This window comes from Ptychodera flava, chromosome 15 (assembly GCF_041260155.1).
Source record: "Ptychodera flava strain L36383 chromosome 15, AS_Pfla_20210202, whole genome shotgun sequence".
In the NCBI taxonomy this organism is placed as follows: Eukaryota; Metazoa; Hemichordata; class Enteropneusta; family Ptychoderidae; genus Ptychodera; species Ptychodera flava.
The window spans coordinates 15,113,023-15,138,047 of NC_091942.1; the positions used below are offsets into that span (position 1 = coordinate 15,113,023).

Below are 25,025 nucleotides of genomic sequence, written 5' to 3' on the forward strand. Positions count from 1 at the left end.
ATTGATTTGAAAAATAATTTTGGTATTTATCATAAGGTGAAAGAAAATGTTTTCGGTTAATTAACTAAGTTTTATTGGTACAAAGTCACCTGATTTCCTGATCCATACACTTCATTTCCCACTATTTATAGAGAAACATATTTTATTTGATCTTGAAAGCTGATATTTCCTTCAAATTAGGACGACAGTAAACACGACATGTCTTTTTTGAATGGGGCGGTGAGAGTATATCGGCTTCACGAGGAAACGGGAACTCCGTCAGCGGAGCCCGCCTCTTGTGTTCAACCTTCAAACTTCTGTTGTCTTTATTCGGTCGAAAGAAGACTGTTGTGGTTCCTGTGCCCAAAAAGAGGGGTCAATTTGGCCACAATTAGCTATCACTCAATTTATAGCTGGCCCGATCAAATATTGTTTCACGTGTAGCTTTACAGTATAGACACGACTACAATTACCCACAGGGGAAAGTGAAAAGTTCAGGTGTCGATCCTGTCGATAATATCAGTGATATTTCCAATAAAGATATGTATTTGATGTCAACCATCTCATCTCCTTATACTGCAGTCCGTGATTACTTGACCACACACTGCTATTTGTCCATAAACACTGCCTGACGAGCTGACGTGGTGACCTTCTCAGGGGATTATGGTCGAGCTGCATGTTGCAAACAAATTTTTTTTCAAAGCTATATTTCTCATCAAAGATGACAAGGAAACCCCCTCTACTATATATTTTCAGAAAGCAGAGAATCTAAAGTTTAGTATGATAGCAATAGTTAACTCGAAGGATGAAGAAGGTGTATATTTTGGGTAAAAAACCTCAATTTTGGTATTAATGATAAAAAATAATTTAAGTCAATAACTTGAAAATATTTTATGAAATGTAATATTTCACTTGAAAAAAGAGTACATGCAAAACAAAATAGTTGTTTTTTTCTACATCATGTAGAAAAAATCAACTATTTTGTTTTGCATTATCTATCCTCATTCTAAAATGGCATGGGTTGAAAGATTGACACTCAAAAAAGTTATTAAAATCATTATAAGCAAAATTAAAATGCCTCTTATTCAAATTGTAAGAACTTTCTTGCCAAACCAAATAGTCGTTTTGTTATATAGCATTTAAAGTATCTAATGCATGAAATTCAGAAAATTTGACCCAGCCAGAGTGGAGTTAAATTCTTTGGAAATCTTGAAATTGGCAGAAAAGAGAAACCAGAAAATCGGCTGATTGCATACTTTGGCATAAATTAACACTTCTTTATCCGGCAACTTATGATTTCTTGACAAGCTAAAAGGTGAAACAACCAATATTTTAATCTTTGCTTAACAAATTAATTAAAGTTTAATGAATATTTGCAAAAAAGTGACTTTTGAGTAAAATACACTGTTTTGTGCGCACGCCCCCTTAAGTAAGTCAGTCATCATCTCGCGATGTGCTGACTCTATATTTCAGGATTGATATCTGAACTTCCAACATTCCCCTGTGAACAACCGTTTGCCGGGGTTCCCTCAACAGACACGATTATGCAATATTTTGTGTCATATTTTTTGTATGACCTTGCATCGCTGTTAATCGCTGATACGAGATTCTACCAGCATCTTGACAAATGACGATTCAAATGAATCAACCAGTTCTGAACGTATTGTTGTTATCTGAGTTTCCAATTTATGATAATACGCAAAGTCGCACTTGACGACATGTTGTACACCGTGACGATTTTCTGCTGGCATTTAAAATATGAGCGGTTTTAAGGTACATGCATAGATTCAGTCGAGTTTCAAAGTCAAGTGAAGCTCCAAGCTCGAGGGAAACGCCAGTTGCTGTAAATGTACTGGCCCAGACAACCAAGCCGACAGGGGTATAGGCGTAAGTTACTTTCACGGAAATACGATAAATGCTGTGTCATCTCAAAAAAAGCCACAAAGTGGTGAGAAAATTCCAATCTGATTAAATACGATGGAGAGATGGGTCAGTCATTTACGCTTGCGTATTACCGTCTAGCATAAAAGACCAACCCATCCCCATATCATCATGAGATTGAGAAAATTCATATTGCAACCGCATGTGAGTCAGACATGTCGACAGAGGGCGTGCTCTCATTTATAGTTACACTGATAATCTTTGTCGATACTGGGTGTTGATAAAATAAAGGAGGGATCGTCTGAACTGCGCTTGTGCGACTTTCTTGTTTTACAAAAACATGTATTTCATGCATGATATCTAGACGGATGCATCACGTCAACATAGCTGCATCATTTAAATTTTACGATGTACAGCATGACAAATATGTTTCAACTTTCATCAATCGCCAAAGTACCCTGGGATACAGTGCCTACATTGGTAGTATGGGTCCTATACGACCTTTGAACACCGTACCGACGACCCTTTAAAACTTGCATTGTATGTTGGCGTGACGACCATATTTTCAGTTTGATTCACCAAAATTTATTTTGATGGTCGACACGGACCAGTGTTAAAATTTTAACTTCGAGCCCATTAACTTTTTACTCGTAGCTTTTTTCCTACCGCGAAGACTTTCCACATGTATGCAACCGACTGCCATCCTCTTTCAACACAGTCTCAGCGAAGTTTACAAACTAAAATTCTACCAACGTGTAATAACTCTAGTAGCAGGCTAGACTTTTCCCAGTCTGCGGGCATATAAATATCAAAACAGAGTAAATTGAAGAACTATACTCGGACAAATTGTCGCGTAGGTCGTGGGGTGAACGCGATCGCCCACACAATCGCTTGGCATGCGCAAGCCCGAGAAAAGCCCAGCGACGCAGGCCAGTCTATTGTATCACAAGAATCCGTTGTTTATGTTATCGTGTTGCCATTGACAGGAAAACATTCACTGTTTGATACCCCCTTGATATGTTATACCGTTTCGAAATCCGTAGTTTTGCCGGAAATATCTGGGAAACATGTCGCTTTCCACTCACTTTTTTTGGCCGCCCGTTTATGCGTGACTGTCACTGTCTAGCTTTGACTGAAAGGTTCTGTCAAGTGTGGGTCTCTGCCAACTTGCAGTTGGCAGAGACCCATACAAGACTTGATCGATCAGTCTATGTCCAGCTATACCCTCACCGAGAAATGTTAATCACAAGACTTATTCGCTGCCAGTTAATCGATTTCAGTGGAAAACGCACACTTCCGATTATACTGTCGCGTCAGCTTGTGTTGGCAAAAACAAAAGTCGCAGTTCTGCAAATCTCAGAGGGCGCTGTATTACTCAATATATCATACTTCTCACGCATACTATTTGAGCCACCCATCGTCGTAACAGCTAGTAACAGCTACTCGCATTACCGTTAAACTTTACGCATAGGCTCGTACAGCAGAAAAAAGCTCTTGTGGATTAAATGTCTCAAGGTAGAATCATCACAGATATTCACTCAAATTTTGCAGTTCTTTTCTTGTTTACTGCTTGTTTTAATATTTTGGGGCACGTGGAGTAAATGTTTTCACAGTCTTACTCTTGTGAACATCGAACATTTAATTTCCCCTTTGATATAGTTAACGCATTGATTGCAGTCATTGTGAATTTCAAATGTCAGTAAATTTAGGGAATATATTTCTATAGTACCAGACTTTGCACGGTGACCCCTGATTCGTTCCTCGGTTTCGATAGGGAATGGTTGAAAAGTTTCCATTATGAACGTTTGAGCAAACTTTTAAACCCCTCAATGTTGAGCAACTGAATAAACAACGCGTACATGTGCGCCCTCTCAAGACATTGCAAAGGAGAGTCGAAGACCTGCGAAGTGAATGAAAGAAATCGGATAACAGAAAGACAAGCTTTACATGTAAACAATCGGTTCTTTGTACGATCTACATTTATGCATAACCAAGTCAATAGTAAGCTAATCTGTAAAACTTGGATATTGTTTTGTTCAACTTCAGAGATTCATACTACTCTGAAACAAACCATTGCATGTTGTACCGATCAAAGTGGTATCGCCTCCTTGAAAACTAGTGAACAGTATCCTGTTAAAAGATTTTTTTGAAACAAATTTACCAGTGGCTACACTACTTTGGCCTAAATATGTTATGCAGGAAAGTGCAGATACAGAAAGATCGACACAGGAGATTTGCATCAAGAGGTTTGATTCATACCTCAAGAGGTTTGATTCATACCTTACATAAACGATTGGAATTATTTACATAATTTCAAGAAATTAGCAGTATTTCGGGCGTCCTTTTCATTTTTTGAAGTAGAGTTATTTTATTTCAAAGGGAAAAAAATACCAAAAAGCGTATGTACTACGTGTCATAAACCACTCAGTGGAAGCAGCTCTGGACATGCCAATGTCCATGGTCTACCGCCTAGACTTGGTTCAAGTCGGTGAATTTAAAAAAAATAAAATCATTTACAATAGTTTCTCTTGTGTCTCTCCTATTCATTTACAATAGTTTCTCTTGTGTCTCTCCTATTTCGTACAAACCTATCCGGAATTTGGCAGCTCACGCCAGGTTTTCCCAGCGATTGAATGCGTCAAGTTTGAGTCTGCGCAGTAGTGAGTTAGTTTCTGCCGGATTGTGATTCCGGGTGAAACTCCGCTGTATAGCGTTCACTCCACTTATCGCGTTCACCCTACTCATCGCGTCCACTCACGCCCGCGTTTCACATGAAAGCAAAATACAAAGCATTGCGTTCACTCCACTCAAACATTCACAAATCACAGACTTGAACCGAGTCTATCTACCGCCCTCTACAGTCCAAGTAACCACTGACCTCGTTGCGCCTCCCAATAATTGTATATATTCGCCCCTCTGTATAGAGTACATTCTTAATTAAAATGGAGTTTTGTACGGGTATTATACAATGATATGATCTTCAAGTATTTTTTCTATCATTTTAGTACATGAACACGTCTTAATCAGGTCGAGATTCCTGGATTAAACCTTTGGATTCAAATCTCTCATTTTTCGATTGCCCCAGCTTTAGACCAAATGAGGAAAGGCTTTGTTTCTCATGCCCACAACCGTAGATCTAGACTAGCTACGTCAGCTTTTCTAACGTTTGCAAGAAGCAAACATTTAACAAACGACAGAGTGCGCAGCACGACAGAAAATTTTATTATCTGAAGGATCACATGTACGCACTGTACCAGAGCTGTACAGGGAATGTATCGTCGTCAATTATGCTACGTCTCAGAATTACTCTACTTGTAAACATTCCTGTTTTATTTTCATGTCGATAAGCTTAGTGATATCTTGTGAGCTCAAAAATCAAAGTAACTCAAACAACCGCGTCACCGCATCGTTTCCGTAGTAAACGAAGGATGGAAAGCAACTCATAATTGTTTGGTCGTTCTTGTCTTTTGATATTGCCATCGTTATCGGTTTCCGACTCCCGAAATCGTATTAACGCTCTCGCCCACATGTTTGTATCCATGAGAAGCGTAAGATTCGAGATCCGAGTTCCAAATCCGATTCCAATTTTTCATCATTGTCGGCAGCCAGTTTTTAGGCGCTGTTTTTAGTTCTTTGTGCTGAAAGTCCGTCTGATTAATGCCCTGACGTTTCGTGCGCCGTATGTCTAGTCCTGTGGACGGAAATATCTAAGAAAGCGTTCCGTAACTTTTTCTTAAACTTGATATGAATCTCACTTGGGTAAATATCTTCGGACAATATTTTTTTTATATTTTTCACTGAATCGTTTTAAAGTAACTTTTTACGGATTTCAGTAAAACTTTATATATTCAACTTTCCTTGATGGTTTCTTTGGTGTTTGATATGTGCGTTCCTTGAAAGTGGAGTAATTTTGTGGCGATACATGTCGTCCAGTACTTTTGTCTGAACTATATGAGATAGGATTGACCATAGTAATGCATATTTGTCTCAGATTCTGAAACAGGAAGTCAAAGGGACTTCGGTGTCCCAGGGCCTCACGTTGAACTCTCTCCTGGTAGTCAGCCAGCAAAGATACCGTAACCTGTATGTGAAGGCATTTATTTAAAAAAAATAAATATAGAGAAATTTCATTAAATTTTCGAGAGTTTTAAAACGTTAGAAGTAACCCTTATTCTGATGCATTTGAAAGATATCGTCTATTATTTGAAAGATTGTAGTTTGGAATTCAGAAGTTTGTTCCAACACATTTTATGTTGCGCGTGCGTGTTTCTCTAGAATTGATGTTGTGACTAACAAAATATTTCCTTGGATAATGAGCAGATATATTTAAAACCAGTTTTTTCCAAAATATATTCACGCTCGACCAAAATGGTTTAATAGGTAAAAATCGTATAGATGTATGTTGCCTATGCACGTCAAATGTAGTGTTTGGTTGCAAACGCAAATTTCAAACATTATAGTGTCCTTTTAATGATGACGATGATAATGATAATGATAAACAAACAAACAACTAATTGTTATCATACAACAATTATTTAAATTGGTTAGTAAATGATAAATACCAAAACAAGACGATGCTGAGAGGCGTCGGGTTTCTTAAGTCATCCCTTGTGAGAAATGATACGGAAAATAATGATATATTCAATTCACCATAATGGGCAAACTAATGACGAAAGCTCTTCCGATATCACATTTGTTCCGGCATTCTTTTCCTATGTAGAAATCAATGTTTTTCTAGTTTTTTTTTCCTATGTAGAAATCAATGTTTTCTAGCTTTTTTTCCTGCTTCAGATTTTTAGAGACCTTCAACGTAAGGTTCAATATTATATCCAGTTTCCAGATAAAGGGGAAATAACCGGAGTTTTACCATTTACTTCGACCGTCGTAGAAAAAGTTCTTTTCGACTGATTATATCATGGTCCCTCCATCACTGATCGTAATTATATGAAAATTACTTGTGCATTTTATTTATTTCAGTGATAACCAGTAGAAACAATTTACGTTCACAAATTTCAAAAGTGTGTCGGAGGAACGAAATGCACTTTAACACTTTTTCACAAGTGTTTACTTTTGGAGTTAACCTTCACTTTAAAAAAATCGATATCACCTATGCTCTCTCTAACTTGGGCAATCCTCGAGCGAAATTCGCGTCATATCGCCCCCTAGAGTCAATAAAATTGTATGGGTATTTGCAGCTCCAGCGGCGACGCATGTGAATTGTGTCGGTTAGTGCAGACCTTGCAGCGCCCTCTACAGTTACTAATTACATTCTTGTGTTCTGACACTGGTCTGACATTCAGAAGTTTGTGTATGTTGAATGGGTCGAATTTTATGTTAGTGCCCTGGTGCATATATATCTCAACTCAGAGTTTTGACTAAATTTGATCGAAAATCGCCCCTTTTCTTCTCTCACGGCCATTCTTAGTTCTGCATGCGGGCTCCAGCAGTGTTTGTAGGTCTACCTGCCCACGTTCATCCTGGATTGCAACATCTGTAATTGTCCTACGAACTGATTTTGTTTTGTGTGTTGAGAAGCGGGCTTTGTTTACACAAGTTTCGTCGAGACCGCAGCCTATGATTATGGCTTTTTGCTGCTAATTTTGACGCTTTGAAATCGCTAACTATAAAATGCATAATAATGTAATCCTGTTAGCAGCTATAAACTCCATTGACTTAATTTTTGTGGTACCATTCTTTCTAAGGCAAGGAAACGAAACAGAGCGAAATTTTATACACATTGTGATTGCATAGACAGTCGTAATTTTATGCCTCTCCTCGGTTACGTCCCAACCTTGACCAAGGAGATGTCATAGACATAGACTTCAAAACGACTTGGACTTGGTATTTTATGGAGTTTTTTATTTATAAATCCTGTTTAAGTTTTTGTAGCTTATGAAAATCCGACATGCCAGTGTGGTACCTTCATGTTGCCAGTTAGTATCTAGATCTAGGCTTCGATTGGATACACCTGGCGTATTGTACCGACGGTAAGGAGAGGTTCTAGACACAAGGTTAGCTCTCACGAAAGTCCGCACGATGTTCGCTAAAAATCTCAAAATTGTCTGCCATCTTAGTTATCTGACGTTCGACCCGCCACAAAAGAAGTTGAATTTGTGTAGCTACGAATGGTGTTGCGTCAGAATAGTGCGTCATTTTAGGAAAGCGTTATCGCGATCAGCGTCGGGCTCTCAGTTACCAAGTCCATAAATGTCGCCCTCTCCAGGTTGATGTAGAGCAGCACACCTATAAGAACTGCTATAAACCAGTCAGCGATCCTCGTAAAAAATGCGATAGGTATAGGTCAGCCCCGCTGTAAAAATTTATGTGTGGTGACACGTGAGCGAAAAATAGAGATAAATACTGCAAATGACAGCTAAACAAAAAATACCTTACAGCTATGTAAGATTGATACGAAAGGTGACAAGTTTGATATTCTCTGGACGAGCTTCGGGCTAGAGCATGGAGGTGATGGACGGATCACCTCCATGGTTGGAGACACCGCGCGAACAGGTTACTCCACTCACAGTCTTCAGCTCCACCGTCGATGACATGCAGATCAAAAGCCGAACAGTACAAATACGTCACGGGAACAGGTAAAGGGGGGGACCCCATAGCGCATGTCCATAAATCATGGCAATTTTCTTGTCTGGTTCTGTCGATTGGAAGATTGAGTTCCAAATAGGGCATAGTGTACTGGTCGCCGGTCACGTTCACACCAGAGAGTGTCCACAGGTACGATCGAGCACACGACGCTCTATACCGAAACGGGCTTTGGACAACCGGATTCGGGCAGAAGTAAAGCCCCTGTATTTAAAAATACACCAGCTTATCAGCGTCGTTCATGTCAGACCCAAGCACACCTATGTCCTCGTGAAGCGTTCATTTAGCAAACTTAACTAGAACTAGTTTAACGTTCTTTTTTGCGTAGACACGTAACATTGCACGGAAAAGAACGATCTTGAAGGGGAAATTGTTCCGGGGTGTCTACTAGGGGGCGGGGTACCGGTAATATAACAGATGAGGAATTGTTCCTTTCTGATCTGATCACTGTGCTTTCACCCCAACTCTAAAATTTTACAGCCGAGTCAATTCTCTCCGTGGGTGCACATTGAAAAGAAGAGGTGGTGATGAAACTCCGAACGCATCCCCTTCAAACGCGTCTTATTGTCGACAAATCTATTGGTGAACCCGTCGGACAAGTCAGATAGTCAAATGAATTCGTCAGACTCAAACTGGGTCAGCGGCTTGAACCAGAACATAAAAACGGACCCCAGATTTCAAACACTGATCTTAAAGATAGAGTAATGCAGGTGTGTAAAGCCTGACTTCAATTACAACAGACAAGTAGACGTCCGTGAGTTCGTTTTTCACCTTTCGGCAATTTTTTTTTCAAAAAAATAAAAGCATCATGGACTTCTTGGCTTTTTTGTCTCACCTGCCCACTCGTCTGTTAAATACGAAGAATAAACTCGCAAAGTTCAAACAACAACAACAAAAAACGCTAGCACCACAAATGGAAAGGAATGTTTTGTTTGTAAATCGCCAAAAATCTCTCTCGTTGTGCTGTAAGGCGTTTGACAAATGGGATTTTTCCCGACAAATGCGACATAAACTCGAGTGTACACGTATTCATTGTCAATTTTTTCAAGTTTTGACAAGTTGGCAGTCGGCGGATGAACTGATTGCGCTAAACCCCACTCCGGTTCATCTCAGTCGCTTTTTAATGGTTTTTGGAGTGATCATCTACAAGATCAATATTGATCAATTTATTGTGTTGGCAAAGTCCTCATGAACACATAGAGCATCCTCGTGATACCGTTCAAGTATTTTCTCAACACAGAAAGTTTGTCCTCGCTTGTAATTGTTCTATTCTGTGCGGGAAGTTTACCGGCCAGACAGTCGCAAAGAAACGAGTTTGACAAAGCTAACTTCGAGGTTGTGGTCCCATCCATTCAAACTTTGAGCCCGCTGTATGCTCAAGCTTCATTTTTCAACCGAACGCATGAAAGCCACGGTGACAGCCCTCGCTTATGAATGCACTGATACGTTACAACTGCACCCCTCTGCTCTCGAACAAGCGTTTTCGCACTTTCTCTCGTCGTAAATAATAGCCATGGAGAGGCCCCCGTGTGTTTTCCGCCGATGTAGGTCAACTGGTCCCTACGATGGATGAGCGGGCCCTGCACAATCTCAAATCCCCCGGTTACTTGATAAAGCCGTTGTAACACTATCGGTGACCAGCCCTTACGCTTTATTTGTTGTTACAAGCCGGGGCCTGGTAGCCATGGAAATCCCCATAGATCAACGATTGGCGGGAGTTTGTAGGCTAAGACCAGAGTTTCTAAATTTACAGAGCTTTTTCGTCAGTCAAGGATGAGTGGAGATGCCACGATTGCCATCGCTGATGACAAAATCATATGTCATTTTAGCCGAAACTTTAACAGTGTTTTCCGGAGGACAACTTGAGTCAATCAGATCATCCGAAAATTGACCCCCTTTTCAGCAGACACAAGAAACCGTTTATCCTGTTTTGACTGTGTCTGACTTTTGCTTGATATTGGCAGTTCAAATAAAAAAAAAGTTCAAATATTAAAATGCGTTGGTGTGCGAATAGAAATGGTGGTTTTCTACGTTGACATGTCTGGCTGTCGTCCCGCTTACTTCCTGTATAACCTGTGTGATTGAATATGAACTATTTCTATCACAGTTTCTCTCTCCCCGCCTATCCATTTACACAGTCTGTCGGGACAAAAACAGAGTCAGTCCAATTCCACTCCGAGGGGTTAAATGCTGAGGTACTCGAATGTTAATGCTCTTTACGGTTTTACTCAGAGAAAATGTCCAGGAATGGGTGAAAGTGAAAAATTTTGTTTTTGTTAGACGCTCGATAATGGTACTTTTACAGAGCCCTTTTCTCCCTTTTCACTGCGGAATGCTCTAATTTTTTTAGTTAGGAATTTTCACAAGTTCATCGTGTGACTTGCATTCAAAAGCCGACCTTCGGTAGCAGCCAGTAGCTGCAAGCGTAAACAGTGAGTTAGTGCAAGTGGAAGGAGTAATTAGAGATGTAAGCCGAGCCGAGACCGTGGACGTAACGTCACAGTGATGCGAGAGATTTCGTAGCGTTAGGGGGTCTGGTAACAGGTCTGCCAGATTGATGGGCTCACAAATTAAGGCTGTAGTGGCTCTAGGCAGTCATTAGTGAACCTTGTGTCAGGGTTGCGCGCTTAGCGATGTAAATTTCATCTGTTCAACGTGCCTGTGGTCTGCACGTAGCGGATGTGTTGTGTTACTCGAATATTTTGCTGTGTTTTTGTTTTCCGTCCATAGATTTGAAGCTCTCTCTGTATCGAGATTACCCCAACAGAAAAACGGGCTAATGACAAATAATGTCGCAGGGTGTCTAGTCCTAGGTCTCTCCACAAAAGGGACCGTGTATTGTCTGATACGTCAGAGTTCGAAATGCATGTATAGACACATAACATAGCGTTTTTCGGCTCTTCAAATGGGTACGGCATCTTGTGTTATTATAAGAGCATCCTTGGTTTTCATGCGACTTGATTCAACCTGGATTGATAATTGAATATGTGCTGTAAAACATGAACATTGCAGATAACCTATAGGACTCGGTATATTACGCTATGTTTGTCAGCTATTATACAGTGTCATTATTTCACAGTGACAGCTAGCTGTTATGCATTCCCAGACTTCCCAATCATACAAAACAACCCTGGAGCTTCCCACAACCACAGTGAAGAAGTAGCCGTCGTATTCTAACCGATACGTCTGAGTTCGAAATGCACATGTATAGACACTAAACAAGCGTTTTCCGGTCCTTTAAAAGGAAATGCAGAGCCGGAAAACAAAGTCTAGCTTTAAGCTACTAAAGCGGGGCTTATCAAATCCTATAATAACTTCTCTCGCTTTAACGGTCTCCCGTAAATGTCCAGTTGTTGTACCACTTACACTTTTGCCATTTAAATGTTGAAAGACACAGCAATTCTTAATGAGATTTGTGTTCATCGGTGTTCTTTCACACTTTTTGGCCTCAAATATTGCCCACGGCGGTATTCTCACAAACCTGACCTTGCACTTCGAAAACCTAGCTTATAAACCTCCGGGACAATCTTTGTAAGGGTTTTAAACTGTTCGAACGTCCGGACAACCACAAGCATTTTTGTCCGTTTCTGTTACCCGTTACAGTTACAAGGTAGTATTTATTTGAAGGAAGAGAAACAAGGCTTAGCGTTTAAGCCAACGTACAAACAGCCATTGGCAACCCAGTTGGCGAGTGTATTGGGTATGACAGGAAGACAACTGTTTTGTAGCTGAATGTTTTGCATGCATTTGACAAAAATGTAATCCGGATTTACCTCAAGAAAACCAGGAGTAACTATTTCAACTACTTTTGAATCGAAGCCAGATACCTAACGCAGTTAAAAGCTTAAGGTGGTTGGAAAGGCTATTTTTGCACCAATTCTTTTCTCAGAGTTAATGTCAAGTTTCAAGTGTTAGAATCAAGATATTTAGTTCAAATTTTCAGGATAACTCTCTTAGTTAATACTTTCTCCAAAGAATATAAAAATTGTATATTTGCAGCCATGATTTTGAAATATGACACCAGTAAATATTAAAATTTAATTTTTCATATTTTCTTTACATATTTGAATTTAATAATAATTGGATAGTATTAATATTACCAAATTAGTTATAAATATGTTGACACTATTATTTGTAAGATTTGTACGGCAGGATTTGTAAATAAAATCTGTTTTTATGATTTTACATGGGTTTACATATCAAAAAATTATTAAAAATTCTTTCAAATTTCAAAATATGATTTTTCAAAAAGTACTTCAAATACAGGAAAATTGTGCCGTACATATCTTATCTGTAACCTTGTTAATAGGCTGTAAAAATTCCATGTCCATATCTCATTTCAAAGGTTGGATTAAATTGGTATATAATTATGTAGGAAAACTGTTAGTCTGTCAAAAATGTTGAAAACAAGCAATATGTGCACCCCTCTTTTGAAGTCACAGAGCAGTCTTTTTGGTTAATCTCACTTTTGACACCTCTTTGACACTCAAAGAATCTAAAAATGCATTTACAATAGCAGTTACTCACTCTGAATGCAAGCACCGCCTTGTCAAACTTTCCTGAAAAACAGCAAATAATGACTTTCCCTTTTTAAACATTTTATTAAAAGCTAGGGACCTCTACCATAGTTAATACACTAAGGACTCCCCAACTTCTTCTTATTTGGTCAGTTTTCCAGAAGTTTCATCAGGCTGTAACTCTGCAATGCCTTTGTGCCCAAATGTCTAGTTTTTTTTATTCCACAGAGAATGTTGACTACTTTTATATTTAATAGTTTTGTTGAAGTTTATAACTGACGCTCTAGCCTTTCCAACCACCTTAAGTTGAATTTTAATAATGACGGTCTGTACTGAGAATTGATAAAGAACTCACTCTTGCTATTGTTGTCATGTTCACAGAATTTTACGCAAGGCTCAGTCAAAATGAATTAAAATTTAATTAGATGAGATTTCAACGACGCAAAAACATTCTATTGGCTCGCACTTAATATTGACGTAAACTTATATATGTTTGCAACTATAGGAAAAAATGTCGGCGAAAAATGCTGACTCTGCACTTTGTCATTGTGATCCGCTTACGCCATTTCCTTAATTTCTTCAACTAGCTAGTTGACCAAAACGTTTTAATTATTTTTGATAGATACTCTCTCAGTAATCTGGAAATCTACAACTTAATGTAACATCAGTACTCTTAAAATTTACCGATCATACTGCCCTATAATTCATTTTGAAAAAAACACACACCATTAATCGTATTTGTGCTGACAAATTTGGCGAGCCGATTGGCTGAAGGGTTGATGTTTCTGTGGAATTTTGAGATAACGGGAATAATTTGGATCCAATATTCGATTTAGGGATAGAGAGAGGGAGTAGATTTGGCTCCAATCGTTAAAACATGTTAAAAGTATCCATCAATGTATCATCTGTAAGTGAGCTTATCCTTCGTATATTTGGCATTTGCAACCAATTATAATAGTGCGCAGCTTAAACCTGTTGTTGTAGTTTTCACTTCAGACGCATTGAACCCTTCGACATGCTAATTAATTAAAATGCAGTCCCAGAATTATAGTGCAGAAAATTTTGAGTAGTCTTTGTTTTTAAGTTGGTGCAATTTCTCCGTGACGAGAAAATGTCCGATTTGTACCAAATAGTCTACCATCTCACCCATGTAATTTTAGGTGTTCTTCACAACAGTCGTTAAATTAGCTATAACTTTGAACAGCAAGAGAAATCTGAAAAGGAATCTACACACCTACAGCTCTAGCAGTGTCACCGTGTTTATGAAAGACACTGACCACATTCTGCTTCTTGTTCACAATGTAGGCCCCAGTACCCTCGCCGGTTTTCTTCCAACCGCGCTCCAAATTATCTGGCAAGAATAAATCTTCCATGAAAAAGTTCAGACAATTCAGCCTGCACTCCAATTCCATTGTACGGTGGTGCACATTAGTTGAAAAGTTAATAAAGTGTATGTTGGGAAAACCACGCTTAAGTTAATAAATAAACCCTACCTCCATAGCCCTATCGCAGTATGTTGATTTTGTCTACAATCGCATGGGGTAAAGTTTTTTAGCGAAATTCTCTCTATTCTTTTGCCGCATTTGTTTACAGAGACGCACCCCCGTTATTGTCAATTGTTTGTACGACGGTTATCTCCACGGGACCACTTAGACTGCTCGATACCTTTAATTGGTACAGTCAACAAACTAGGCCACACTTCTTTATACAGCTTTATATACTTTTACATCCCCTCCCATTATTTGGGTAACTTTCAGCAGTGATTTGGCTTTGCCTCCTCCGGTCTCCCGTCTCGTGATACCCTCCCCTTGGTACTTTTGTTTTCAACGGATGACGTCAGTAAGCCAGACGCTTTCAGTCTGGGTTTTAAAGGGACAGTCGCTCATAGTTTTTTACGAAAGATTCATTTCCCTCGTCTACCAAACAAATCATTACGTTTTCTTCCTTTTCTTTTCCCCCGACGTGTGTTGAAATACAGGGTATTATCTTCGCAAACACAGCGCATAGAGTACATTATTGTTGACAAATGGTTTTTAGTCCGGAAAAAAAACCGGTCGTGGACAATAATATAGAACATTATACAGATACAGACTGTATTGACAAATTGAATACTGAGTAATCCGACATGAGTTTGGGAGTAGAACAATAAACTGTAATTTACTAACATACGATGAAAAATATCCAAAGTTCAGTGACTTGAGCTCTGACTTTTATTCATAGGAGAACTCGGGACTCCATAATGTTGATTGCAAAGATGAAGGGTACGTACTTCTTGTTCGTGTTTTGTTTCAATATCATAGTCGCTGCGGTAACTCTTACAAGAACACTATAATTTTGCTTGCCTTGTGTCACCATCACCTTCGTGGAAACAAACTTTCCGGTGCTTAAACTCAGAATAATTTCCAGTTCTGTGTAACCCCCCCCCCCCCCCAATCCTAATGTTCGTACTCCGTATGCATACATCAGACGTAAACAATAACAAAGATTGAGCATCTTTCAGTTTCTCTCGCCACAAACACCAACAGTGCCTGATTCGTATGAAGTTTACGGCGAGTAGTCAATGCGTACATAGTAGGTATTCCCGATAGACACTGAATGAGTCAATTGCACTCCAGCGAACCGCATGGCTTTTTACAAATTATAGGGATTGGACGTATGGTATGCCTTTGGTCAGAAAAAAACCTGCTGATGTGCAGCGTCCTCGGAAGGTTAAATTTTATTGGTCGATTGTAACTATTCACAGCAACTGAGGCAGTCTATTTGTATTATTCAATTATAACGGTAAGATTCAGCCAACCACTTGGATAACAGCTTCCAAGATGCTGCACATTAGCCCCCAAAACATGTCCGTCAGGGTACTACCTGTGGTTCAGTGTCGTCGTTGTCTGGCAATATTGTTCTGCATCGCTTGGAAATAGGTCTCTGGACGGTTTTTTTTATTTAAATAGCGGAAATAACTAGATCACCGTAAAACAAAAGAAAGATCGGTACGGTATAAAGTGTAACTTTTGATGTTTTTCCTATGAGGTGTCGCTATGGAATCCACTGCAAAAGATAAGTATTCAACTCGGAGAAGGGAATCATCGTTGTGTTTCGTGGTAACCGCTTGACCCTCAGTGAAGTTTTAGTTGAACTGTCAGAATAGCGTACCCTTTTCGGACTTGTTTCTCATTAACACCTTACAGCTATCCCTTCATCATTGAACACACACACCTATACATAGATACATATGTATGTATGTATGTATGTATGTATGTATGTATGTATGTATGTATGTATGTATGTATAGCATGTATACTATAGCATGTAAACTTTTACGCTAGGCGTGCTGTCCGGTTTCACATGGAAACCAATGACAGTGATGTGATCATTTTACATGTATGTATCTATGTATGTATGTATGTATGTATGTATGTATGTATGTATGTGATAATTCAACCTAAATGATGCGACACCAATGATCCGATAGAGAGAGAGATGGATGGATGGACAGATCGAGACACATCCGTGTGTGTATGAGAGAGAGAGAGAGAGAGAGAGAGAGAGAGAGAGAGAGAGAGAGAGAGAGAGAGAGAGAGAGAGCCGTGTACTGTACTTATTACTGTAGCAGTATGATATTCCAGGTTATGAAAATTTTCAGTGATGTGATCTGTTTACTTACTAAACGCGCAAAAAAACCGGATGGTCACTTGATATATTTCAGACGCTGTCTCCACATCTTCCAGGAGTGTCATTGGTTTCCATGTGAAACCGGACAGCACCGCCCAGCGTAAAAGTTTACATGCTAACCATGGGATCGTCCGTGGTAAGTGTGCCTACGACAGTGTCTCAGCGCATGCCAGACTCTAGTTATGAATCAGACTTCATGACAGTGCAACCCAAATCATGCGACACCACCGCCGCAAAACTCTTGTGGGTCTCGGTAATCAGCTAGAACATAGGACAACAAGTGCGCACGATGTTGACGTATGGGTCTCTTATTGTACTTAAACGTTGCCCAACCGGTACTAATGAATTTTGTCACCCTGCATTGCACAGGTGATATTGCTAGCAGCAGTACGTCCTTTACCCGTGGGAGTCTGTGCGTTAGGTTAGGAACCACTTCCAACGCTCCATTGCCCGCATGCACCCACGGCAGTGCGTGTCTCTCATAGCGTTAGTATCTGAACATTACAGCCTCCCTGATTCTGGCTACTTGTTCTCTCTGTACACAGTAGAAAGGCGGGCCAGTATTTGCCACCATTTCTTCACACAATGCTGTCCAGGGCACATCCCATTGCGTGAGAGCTTTGCACTTTCTCCTCCTCCTCCTCTCTGGCAGAATGTTTTCAATCAAAGCTGCAATCACCTTTGGGTTTGTTGGTACAAGTTATTTCGGTTGACTTGGCGTGTTACATCGCCTGACAAAAGGCAGCCCTGCTATAACGACTAACAAGCAGCTATTCGACAACAAGTTTGTTATTTCTGAATAAAATATCATAGCTGTGGGAACTAATCGGTATTACACTCACATCTGTACAGAAGACACGACCTATTTCCGTTTCACACTAGCCAATACAAATCTTAGTGTATAACGATAGATGAGGCAAGCTCACTTCGCAGTTCCAGAAAAGTTAATTCTTAGACGCAGTTTTCATAATTCTGTTTCAATATCATAATGACCAAGTGAACATATGTCACCGTCATTGAAATATATTGAAAGTTGTCGTGTTTAATATCAAAAGTTGTCGCATACCAGCCAAATTGCGTGAACTTGGGCTCCAAACCATTATCAAAGTTTGGCAGCGAGACACTGTCGTATGTGGTTATCACCCACACCATTAGAACTATTTTGGGATAATTGGATCTTCATATTTTTCAAATTTCTCAAAAATCTTAGGTACCCTGTAGCTGAATGTCTCAATATTAAAAATTACTCTTAAAAACAAGTGTGCAACTTAAAAAGAAAAGCAGATAAGATTACATTTGCAGATTTTTAAGGCATTACTTCACCATCCAATTATCCCAAATTAGTTCCAATCGTGTTCACTTTGAACGCTACAGAAATTTGTCATTCGTCTCACAGAGGACAGAATTAACAGCAAAGTACATTGACGTCAAGGAAGAGATTACCTCGCCCTCCTTTCAGCAAAATGCGTAACGTCGTCAATTTTTATTGCGTCGTCCTGCCCTTTTAGGGCCGATAGTTATAACCAATGGTCTGGGAACAGTTTTGACTTCTTGGTTTAAAGTACTTTCATCTGCGACACTCGTTGACAACACTCATTGTCTCGCAAAGCTCGCTTTGCATGGCAGGAGGGACGGTGTCTTTTCACATCACATCTTGTGTAGCAGCGTATACCTCTTTATGTTGCAGTGATTTCTCAACGCGTAAACGAGAAAAAATAAAGGAATTTAAAAAATGAATATTATTGTTACTTGTTAAAGATGCTGTCATGGTGAATTGAGCAGAACAGCAGAAAGCGGTCATCTTTCGCAAAACGTTACGATAAATATAATTCACAATTCAAATGTATGTAAACCGTATAATGTAAGTAAGATTAGATTTGTCCTTGTACAAAATGACTAAAGAACTGTCATGACAAGTACTGGTGGGTTATGAGAATTAACAATAGAATCGAGACAAATCGAGAAGACATCCTCGTTTTGCTTAAATCATCGATTGAGCTTAACCCTTTTCCTGCCACACAGTATTAAGACTATAACTTCCCCATCAGCCAAGTCAGTAAAAAGCGGTATTGAGCCCAAACATCACGTATTTTCACCTGCTTGGCTTGATATGTTATAGCATCTTTAGTCCAAAAAAATCAAGTTTACAGTATTTATGTTTTCAACAGCCTTCAAATGTACAGTATTATTTTAAAATACACCATATAGAATATGTTGTGTTCCATTAATTTTAACCATCTTGACCTGATTGTGAAATATGGACTTGGCAGGAAAAGGATTAAAGGAACCGCCTATAAACATGAAGATGTCCGGTTCCGTAATGTGGTTTGCAAGCAAAGTATACCCAAAGAACTCATATATCTGTTCACAACATGCATTAATTCTAGTTGTGGTGAAAAATATTTTATTGCTTTGTCAAAACAGCAGTAATATTGGCACACTTTCATTTGATGCAACTTTTTCCGAAGATGAGGATGGTCTTTTGGGCTTCCATTCCATGGTGACGCAATCTTGATCATAAGTTACATCACGTGACGAACCGAAACGAAACATTTTCCAAGCATATTATCAAAGTAGATCACGTTTCTTCATCACTGACCAATTCTGCTTTCTATAGCAGGCTGTGAATGAAATGGATGTCTTTCATTCATTCTTTTCCATGAAAAAGTTTCCATCGTGCAAAATGTTGGTACCAAAACAGCCCATGCACGTGCAGCAGCTGGACTGCAATATCATCATTCTAAAGCGATACCGTCCTCCAAAAAAAAAACAACTAAAGAACCCTCAACTTTTGTTCGACTCAGTATCACCATCATTTTAGGTTTGAGTTTCTTCTTAAGCTATTTTTGCTCTTTTATAATCTCGATCGTGTATTTTTTGCAGTATTTGCTAAACCCCTTAATAAGTGTTTGTACAAAACTGTGACCGGAGCGCAGACTATGTTTTCTACCTTTTCAAATCGGAGGGAACCGTCAATTTAGACCCTTCTGTCCAGCTTGGTCCGGTCATGTCGGTGAAAAGGGCATTTTACACTAAAGGACATGTGATACTGTGTCCTCTTTTAAAATCTCCAAAACTGTCAACGCGAGAGAGTATCAATCATCTCTGTGTGAATGCTTCTATCTGCTCAATGTTCGCTAAAAGACATTTCAAAAGTGACCTTCCGTGAAAGGTGGAGCTGGTGAAATTGCAATTGTTTACTTTATTATTTACGTGTGAGACCCGGGTTCAAAATAGCTGTCCATAGAATTGGGGTAGTGGGAAAAATTGAACGCTACAAACCCGAGAATGGAAAACACCAAATTATACAAATAAATACAGGAAAAAAAACAAAACGACTACAGCTGGGCTTTAAACATGGGGAAGACCTACGTTAAAATATACGTTGCGAGAAGCTCATTATAAAATAATGAAATTCAGATGTTCACAAAATCTGTGAGACGAAGCGGATTAGACGTTAGCATTTTGCGGTGACTTCAAAATCAGGAACGGGGTATTCTTGTGCCTAACATTAAAAAAACAACTTGAAACTGTACATGTAAACCTTGCGCATTGATTCAAATGCAGCGTTTCAGCTCAACAAATAATGTTGCGCATTTTTTTTTTAAATGACACTATATACGAAACTATATGTTCCCGTATGCACTACATGAAGTATCGTGCAGGTCGACCACCGTCATCTCCCGTCAACCACTGTGTACGTTTCATCACGACGCAGACTAGCGACGCATAACTGTTGTACTTGGTCTGTATATTTTTTTTCATCAAAACCGTGTCAATAAACACAAATGCTGAGACATATTCGCTATGCAATACACTTGTAAAATGCTCTATTACAATCTCATTTAAAACGCATTTGAGAATACTTCTTTTCCGATTCGCCATTTACCCCCTTAACTTTCTTATGTAGATATCATGTCCGTTCGAGGATGGCGGATTAAGGGATCCACCACTTTGTCTTGGGGAGGGAGGGGTAGATTGATTCAAATTATTATATTATTACTTTATGTATAATCCATTGCCCGATTCATATAGAAGGGCAGTATACTTCACCGTATTAGGCATCAGCATCAGTAGAAATCGATTTTTCTATTCTCAACTCCTCATTTTTATTTTAATCACCTATTCAAAGATTGAATGAGCTGTCCCTAACGCTAACTTATCCTTAAACATCCGATATGTAGCAGGAATTGTATTACATTCCCGTCCATGTGTGCTTAAGTAGGGTGACGTTTCCGCGCGAATATCTGAAAAAAGTGGCGCTGATGCCGTATTTCTTTTCATAACTTTTTCGAAAATCCCTACAGGTGAACTTTGCAATCCATCTTTTACAGGGAGCTCCATCGGCATCGCTGAAAACAATAAGATGAGACCGATGTTTTTTGCAAATGAAAGAGTTGAACTCAATGTTTTCTTTTTCCCACTGTTCCTGGGCGTCAGTCACGAACCATTACCTGCCCAGGCATGTGGTCCAAAATCGATGACATCTATATGCCTGTATCAAGCGTTGTGAAATTGATGAACTACGCGTGACCGCGTACCCACGACTGCCATGTGTTACAATACAAGTTCATGCTCACCGAGGGATTGTGTCCACAGTGAAAACACGCTGTGAGCGAGCCTACCTCATCTAGGGTATACATGGTATAGTGACCGGCATGTAGTAGGCAACGTCTCAAGTCTGTTTCCCCTAAGGGCTTATGAGATACCATCTGAAAACAGTGTACCCCAGTAGACTCTGTGCAAACACAGCCAAGGGTACCATGCTGCTCCAAGGGTTCATGTACACTCAGTGTGACAGAATTCGGACAGGGTAGTAAATTTCGCCTAAAGTCGTTTCGTAAATGACCAGCAATACGAAATCTTATTACCATACCTTTCGAAACTTTATTGTGGTTATTCTCAAACTCAGTTGATACGACGGGAGTGATATTTCGGGGTCAAAGTTGCCAAAGTTTTGACCCCATGTCGATGGCGTAGTAATCGGACTGCAATCCCAGAAATCGGACGTCGTGTTTGGAATGTGATTAGGAGCTAAGTATTGATAATTTGAAACTTCAAACCACCAATTTTTAATTTCGATGTGTTTAGAAAACTGTATATAAGAATATTTCATGATAATTAGTTATGTTTAATCCATGGACGACTCATCTATATTTCGACGTGTATAGCGCTAGATATCGGACACGGGCTGCCTCTGTGTGTTGCTTTCGGCACCTTGTATCGTACGGTGTGGCTAACTTTGCTAAGTTTGTTCAGTGAGTATTACTTATAATTGTTTCCATTGCATATTTTGTTTGTATTAGAATCGCACAGGCATTATTTAATACAAATAGCGAGTATATTTCATCGTACGACATTATTTACCTGTCAAGTTTTTACGCGGTAAGTCACTACGTTTACACAATTATGCTAAATATTGTCTGTCCGAAAACTTGTACACTTCATACGTTCATTAAATGTACTTTTTTTCTAGAAACAACTGCGCAGTTTTCGTTAAAACTACATGCAATCGTAGCGAACAATGGAAAGAATATTTTCAAAATCATTATTCTCCCCCACATTCGAAATTCAATGCTAAATAAGGACTTTATTCAAAATTTCAGTTACTGTGACCTGACGGCAATATGTTGACAGTATCACTGACGCGGTGTCAGACGACAATTTGTGACCGCCGCTCGTAGCGAACTCAATAGCTTCTACCAAAAAAACTATCGAAAACGGGACAACAGTGTCACCTGACTTAATATGACGTCACATGACCTGTAAAACGCTATCGATACGGAGCGACGGTGAGTGTAACTAACAGCATGTCACTAAATGTCCGAAAACTGAGGTCGTCCGAAAACTGTCACACTGAGTGTACAGTTCGCGATTTATGCTGCCCTAGTATGACTCTAGTTACAGCAACATTGGTTGTAAGCTTGCAATGTATTTTCCAGTATTTTTCAGTGTTTATCTTTGCAAAATCAGTCGTACTCCTAAAATCACGTCGAATGACTTGTAAACATAGCCTGCATACGTGTTATGCCGACGCTTTTGATGTCGACAACTGACTTCTAGTTTGGACCAGAATTCACTTTACAATCGATAACATCGCCTATTGCACACAATGCGTTATATTTGTGACGCTAATACTTCGTATTTCAAAATAGTTCTAAACAAGAAAAAATGTTATCATGTTCGGGAACAGAATGAAAATATTTGTCCCTTCAGTCTGTGTTATGTAGTTTAACATATTCTCCCCAATACTAGATAAATTTACTCTTTGTACACAAGCTAGAAAGTATGTCATAACCTGCCAAATCATTACATGAGGTTTTTTGTACTCACGCTTTTCATAATTTTGTCCGAAAAAATTTCCCTTTTTGAAAGAGGATGAAAATAAATTATGAATTTTTGTTGCGTGTGTCCTTAGAGCATATTGTTAAGTATCTCTACAGGTCATACTTTGTTTCACAGATAGCTTATGGATGCATGGCGTTTTGCGGTACTTTTAAATCCCCAGTTACCCGAACTGTCCGAGTTATTGCCAAAAAAAACCCTAAGCTCAACCCCCCCTTATGACGTAATTTTGTGCTGACCACGTGGTCTTGAATTCACAACTTGAATCCTAACGCAGTATGGGATTCTCCGTGTTTTTCGTCGAGATCCAAAATTGAGCTGTCGTTTTTCGTTTTTGCCGAATTGGAATTCACGATGATTTCAGCTAAAAGGTGAGGTTTAGTGAGAGAGGAAAAGTAAAGATTGCAGGAGAGGTAAGAAGGGCGAGATCGTAAAGAAAGCGCCCGTGCGCGTGGTAGAATAAGTAAACGACAACGAAAGGGAAAATCTCAAACTGTCCAGGAGAGAATCGAGTAACAGAAAACTTAAAGTCCCTGTAGTTTTGATTTCTGATAAGTCTTTCCCTTAGTTTTGTTCCAAGTATCAACCAATTTCTTGGTCTATAAGCGTGTTCTAACATCAGGTATTGGGCTTGTCGACACAGTGCATATATGTTGAGGGCGTATTGTTTTTTTTTGTGAACAGTTTAATTCAAGTCCAGACAGAGATTCAGTCGTTAACAATAACAATGCACTTGAAGGATTTACAGGTTGTGTTAACAGGCCAAATACTGGGTATTTTTACTACGTGATGTTTGTAGTTTACCAAGCAACTATGAATAAAGCGAAAAACTGACATGTTAACAGTTGGAACATTCACAAGGGCTTTAATATTTCTCTATTTTTGTTCTGTATATTAAAGAATTTCTCGAACCAAGTGCGAGATCACTTTGACACGCCTCTGAATTACTCAGTCCGCTCCCACCACAACACATATGATGTTGCGCGTCGCTGTCATCCGCAATTAAGTCCGTACTTAAAATCCATGACATCCATTGGCAGCAGTGATGCGATTGCGAACGATGTACAAAACCCGGAGGGTAGTGTGACAGGTAGGGTACACTTTGCTTCGCCGAGTAGAACGGACACAGGGGGTCACTGCAAGTCACAGGAAGCGGTGAAAGAAAATTCTATAGCCTCTGTCCTAAGAACTGGATTGACTGAAAAAAAAGCGCGGTAAAACCGTGGCACAAGTACAAGAATATCAGTGCCCGGATAAGTAGCCAGTCGCCAATCAATTCGTGTAGTATTTCTGTCTCTCCGCAACTCATACGTAACTTTCTCCAGTTTCTTGCCTGACAAAAGAGGGGCAGTCAGTGATCCAGGTCATTACTCCGACTGCTGTCGTTTCTCAACAGCTACCTTTTCTCACCAGCGAGTCTGAGTCGGAGAGTCGAAAAGAATGGTTGTATAAAATTCCAGTCACTCGTGTGCCCTCACCTATCCCGTCGGAAAGCAAACGCATGCCCATGTCAGCAGCACAATGTGCGGACACGTACGGGGTTTTCATTCTATTCTCCGGCCAGATAATGCATAATTGCCCTGAGACACGATTTCAAGTCTATCGGTTCAGCTTCCAACAATGGAAAGGGCCAGGAGCGTACGTGCGATGCGACGGGCTTGTATTTTTGGGGGGTCACGATTTCTGGTCGGGTCCTACCAGCACGCCACCGCTTAACGGGTGTCTGTTGGCCTTGTTCATAGGCTCCCCGTTTTACTACAGTGAAAACCCAATTAAAGAATTGTTCGGGAGAAATAATATGTTTTCCCTGCTTTTTGAAATCCCTCTTCAATTCAGCCTAAAGTTCGGCGTACTTTCGCCGTATTGGTGTAATAACAATGCATTCACAAGACTCAACAATGGGGCTGACATCACGAGTTATGGATCCTCGTGAAACGATGCGACTCACCTTGTGGTTTGAGTCTACACTGTCATCCTGAAATTGAATCTACAAAAGTGAGAGTTTGTAAGGATATTTTGTATTTCCGATCCAAC

General features: G+C 39.6%; 1 protein-coding gene across 4 annotated transcripts in view; it reads left to right on the top strand.

The window, feature by feature from the left end:
• Positions 1–25,025, top strand: part of LOC139151289 (uncharacterized) — a 47,582-nt gene that overhangs the window by 4,777 nt on the left and 17,780 nt on the right. For 2 of the 4 annotated variants that reach the window (XM_070723973.1, XM_070723971.1), the window contains exons 2-3: positions 15,198–15,238; positions 16,681–16,782. The exons of 1 other annotated variant lie outside the window; for it this stretch is intronic. In XM_070723973.1, coding sequence (XP_070580074.1) covers positions 15,198–15,238; positions 16,681–16,782 — 143 coding nt within the window. The remainder of the gene's footprint in view (positions 1–15,197; positions 15,239–16,680; positions 16,783–25,025) is intronic. One more of the 4 variants, XR_011556383.1, reaches the window with a different exon arrangement.